Genomic DNA, 4,440 nt, shown 5'->3' on the forward strand with positions numbered 1-4,440 from the left:
TTGAGATAAAAATCTTGTTAATTTAGAGCCCATTTATTTGTTTCTTTCTTTTCTTTGAATTAAAAGATAATCACCAATCTCCTCAGTTTTGCTTCTTCCAAATTCTTGCCTTTCTTCCCTCTTCGAAGTTGTTTCATTGTTTTGCTTCTCGCTCTCCTTAATGCATATACTTGATGCCCGTTTTCTGCATTTCTGCTCATCTTTTTACCGCATCCTTGCTTAAAAGAACAACCCCAGAAAACACAAACGAAAAGATAAACAAAAGCAAACAAGGATTGATATTGGTTTTTTTGACATAATCTTTTTTTCTTAAAAAAAAGACATAATCTTTTTGTCTCTACAAGATTTTTTTTTTTTTGTGATTTGTTGAAGGCGATCTTTTTGTCTCTACAAGATTTTTTTTTTGTGATTTGTTGAAGGCTTATAGAGATCAAAATGTTTGACGGGCTTACAAAGTCCAAGTTTTATACAAAATGGTAGTTTGAAATACCTGGTTTTGTTTTTGTCTTTTATTGTTTCTGTTTTATAGATGCTGCTCTGTTTTGCTGATTGATATTGGTTGGTTCATTTGTTTTTCTTTGTTGATGCAGCAAGACATTGGTAAGGATGACGAAGACACGTCTTGACGTCTTAACGAAGAAGAAGAACAGTGTCATAATGTACTTAAAGAATGATATGGCTGATCTCATCAGAACTGATCTTGCTTACAACGCTTTCTGCAGGGTTAGTTTTTTTCTTTCGATTTTATACATCAAATGGACAAAGTGAATTTGATTTTCCGTAGGTTTTCTATGATGTGGACGCCTGAGTTTTTGTTTCTTAAAGCCATTAATTAGCACATTTCCAATCACGTTCTGTAATTGTCAAGAAATCACTTTCTTTATGGGTTTATCTGTTTTTGTTTATATCAGTCATCTGCAAAAACCCAGCTGTTTATTTTGGTTATGGAACCTTTTCCGTTGTTTTCTTCTGTAGGGAAAAAACATGGCATCCTTGCAAGATTTCCAAGGCACATCTCTCCATGACGTTTTCTAGTATAGTAATAAACTAATAATAAATCTTCGTGGGACCTAATTTGTCGTCGCTTCATGCTTTCCATTAATCCAAATGCACCTTCTTGAAAGTCCTGTGCAATTTAGCTGATAAACTCATGTTTCTTAAAAATAAAAATATACTCTTTGACAACAGACACAGGCAGATGAAGTCTTCATGTCCTGAGTATCAGAGCTAATGATTTCTTTTGCGTGATGATGCAGGCAGAAGGGCTTCTTGCTGAGCAAAACATGTTAACCTGTTACAATTTCATTGAGCTGTTCTGTGGCTGTATCTCAAGCAATCTTTCACTCATCAACAAACAGAAGTATGAATTGCTATTCAACATGATTTCGACTACTCATTTATTGTTTATCAATTCTTTTCTTTTGCATCAAGTATCTCTCTCTCATTCTATATGGCATGCAACCAATTAGAACAAATGTAAATTGCCGACGCAGTCATCTAAGGAAAAAAAAGGAAGAACAACACCAAATTGTTTTCAAGGAATGGTAAGGAAAAGCACAGACCCGGAAAGCACATTAATTCATGCGTGGTAGCCGTAACCTACTGCTAGTAAAGCTCATGAAGTTGACTCCTGACCACAGAGCTATGCATCTTACCTTACCTCTATCAAAACCTCGAGGAGTCCTAATTTTTCTGCCAGTTTCTAATGTATTTATACCAGTAAACACAGGTTACAAGGGGTGGTAAGAGCTAACACCATTTAGGAAAATGGCCTCAAGAAACGGCAATATTGGTGAAAATACTGGCTGTGACAACTGAAAATTAATACAAGAAGGAACCTTAGTTTCGTGTCTTCAAGTTAACTGTTGGAGGAACTACGAGACTTTAGTTTTCTGTATGCTATTATGATAACCTTAGTTTCGTGTCTTCAAGTTAACTATTGGAGGAACTACGAGACGTTAGTTTTCTGTATGCTATTATGATAGTGTTGTGAGACCTTAAGCTAATTCATTTTCAGATGTTTGGCTTTCGAAACTTTTCATGCTCGATCTCGGGTTGCATTTTCAAATCAGCTGTTTTTAGCATGTCACTCACACGTCTTCTTCTACATTCCTTTTCTGATTCAGGGAATGCCCCGAGGAATGCAGAGAAGCTGTGCAGTCTCTAATATATGCTGCAGCTAGATTTTCTGAATTCCCAGAACTACGAGATCTTCGATCTGCATTCATTGGTAGATATGGACCTTCTCTTGAAGCATTCGTTAACAAGGAGGTCATAACAGATAGCTCCTCTGCATTATTTTATCTTTCAATGGGATCATATTGGTTTTTCGTTCTGATGTGGCTGATTAATGATGTGCAGTTTGTTGAGATGTTGAAGCCAAAGTCTACCACAAAGGAGATTAAGCTTCAATTAATGCATGAGATAGCACAAGAGTTTTCCATAGAATGGAATGCAAAGTCTTTGGAGCAGAAACTCTTTAAACCACCCCCATCTCAACAAGTAAGCTTCCCTGACTATCCCAATTACTATTTACCCATGCTGAAAGGGAAATCGATAGGATTCTGGGAATGGAGTGTCAAAATATCTTGGCTGCTAATTAAGATTGTTGCTTGTGTCTCTGACCAAATTTCCTTCAAATAATGATTATTGGACACTAAAAGCCATACTGCATGAAAGCATTTGAAGATCTAATATCCAGATGATAATTAGAACGAGAATGACTTTTTTCTGCAGGACCGTCATAGGCATGAACCTTTACCCAGTACTCGTAATGATGTACACAAGCTGAAGGAAAGCAAGCATGATGCGTTTACAAAAAAGAACAGCTTGAATGATGATGATGATTACATATGGGAAAAGAACAATGATGATGCTTCAACAAAAAGAGTCAGCCATGACTTGGGCAACAGTGTGAATGACACGAAGGAGGATACCTTGCTAAAAAGAGATGAAAGGATTTTCAAATATCAAGGAAGGAAGAATGTCAGTGATGACAGATACAAGCTGCAAAGCAGCAGTGAAGATGATGTTTTTTCAGTCAGCAGGAGAGATAGCACTGACCAAGATACCACACTAGCTAGTTCGAGTTCAGTTGGAAGTGTTTCAGAGGATGAAGTAGATAGCAAGAAGCCTATTTCCTATAGGTTTACTACTCCCCCGTACCGCAGAACAATAGTTGAGAAAGAAAGCAAGATTGAAGAACCCCTAAAATCAAGTGATAAAATTGCTGCGGAGGAAGCTAATCATGCAGACGATTCGACCAATGAAACCAAGCCAAAACCAAGATCAGTCCGAAGGAGGCCATTGAAGCCACCACCAGGGCACACAAATTTTGGCAGTATTGAAAGACCATTGAAGCCACCACCAGGTCGTGAAAGAGTTGGCAGTATTGAAAGGGATGAGTCTGCCAGTATTAATTCAACTGCAATGAAGCAAGAAGAGCCTAGACGAGGTCTTAGAATCTTTCTAAAAGATGATGATGATGATGATGATCAAAGGGATGGAAAAGAAAAGGAAATAGATGGACTTTTGATGCATTATAGTAAGAATGACTCACCTTATGAACCGAGCAAGTTGAATCCATATACAAACCCTCCTTCAAGGAAAATAAGTGATGATTCTTGTAAAAGCACGAGGCACAGAAATGCAATATCTGAGTTACCTCTTCCACCTGGGAGAGCAACAAGCCCGCGAGAACCAGGAACTCAAACAGGCGCAGCAACAAGGCTTGGTCGAGCTGTTTCAGCACAGCCAGAGAAAATGACTGGTCGATTGCATCCCAACCTCCCAGATTATGATGATTTGGCAGCTCGGATTGCGGCTCTTAAGGGAAGATAAAAAGATTTCATTGGGCTCTTAAATAGCTTACTCAGCATTCTTTCTATACTTTAAAACGCAAAAAAAAAAAAAAAGAAGGGTAAACTTGCACTCTTCTGGAGTGTCTACTCATAGGTGAGGTGCTCAGAATTAGTAGTTTTACTTTCTAACCATTTGGTTCCTTAAAATTTGTTTACACTCTAAAAAATGTCAAAAAAGATGCAGATTCTAATGCATTCATGATACGTTTAGGTTCAGATTGCTTTTTCCATGCCTTTCTTGATCTTGGACATTGAAGTGCTTCTCTAATCTTACTAGCAGCAAGTGTGTGCGTGTGTTTTTTTTTTATTTTCATGCTTCGCTTTTGTAGAATGTAACAGTTGATTAGTGTAATTTTCTGATTTAATATGCCAAAAACAATTTTCTACGACATATATGTAAATAGCCCATAGGTTAACAATTTGTTGAATAGCCAGGTCATTATGGGATGTGCCAGTTAAGGGGTAAGATTTTCACTCCAACTACTCAGCAACAATCTATCCTTCACAGATTTAATTTATATTTTTAAATTATTTTAATATACTAATGTTAAAAATAATTTTTTAAAAATAAATTATTTTA

The 4,440-nt window shown here is 36.9% G+C and overlaps 1 protein-coding gene across 3 annotated transcripts; it reads left to right on the forward strand.

Moving 5' to 3' along the window:
• The first annotated feature begins 295 nt into the window (after positions 1–295).
• LOC105113214 (DNA (cytosine-5)-methyltransferase 1-like) lies at positions 296–4,076 on the forward strand. Of its 3 annotated transcripts, none has more exons than XM_011009292.1 (7): positions 296–383; positions 428–476; positions 591–723; positions 1,257–1,360; positions 2,127–2,271; positions 2,362–2,502; positions 2,737–4,076. In XM_011009292.1, the coding sequence occupies exons 2-7, from the start codon at positions 436–438 to the stop codon at positions 3,838–3,840; spliced, it is 1,668 nt and encodes a 555-aa protein (XP_011007594.1). In that variant the 5' UTR covers positions 296–383; positions 428–435; the 3' UTR covers positions 3,841–4,076. The 3 variants fall into 3 exon arrangements, with proteins under 3 accessions (XP_011007594.1, XP_011007593.1, XP_011007592.1); XM_011009291.1 differs by having other exon boundaries at positions 296–342; positions 392–476; XM_011009290.1 differs by having other exon boundaries at positions 382–476.
• The last annotated feature ends 364 nt before the right edge of the window (positions 4,077–4,440 follow it).

The sequence above is a fragment of the Populus euphratica genome, unplaced genomic scaffold (assembly GCF_000495115.2).
Source record: "Populus euphratica unplaced genomic scaffold, PopEup_1.0 scaffold666.1, whole genome shotgun sequence".
Lineage (NCBI taxonomy): Eukaryota > Viridiplantae > Streptophyta > Magnoliopsida > Malpighiales > Salicaceae > Populus > Populus euphratica.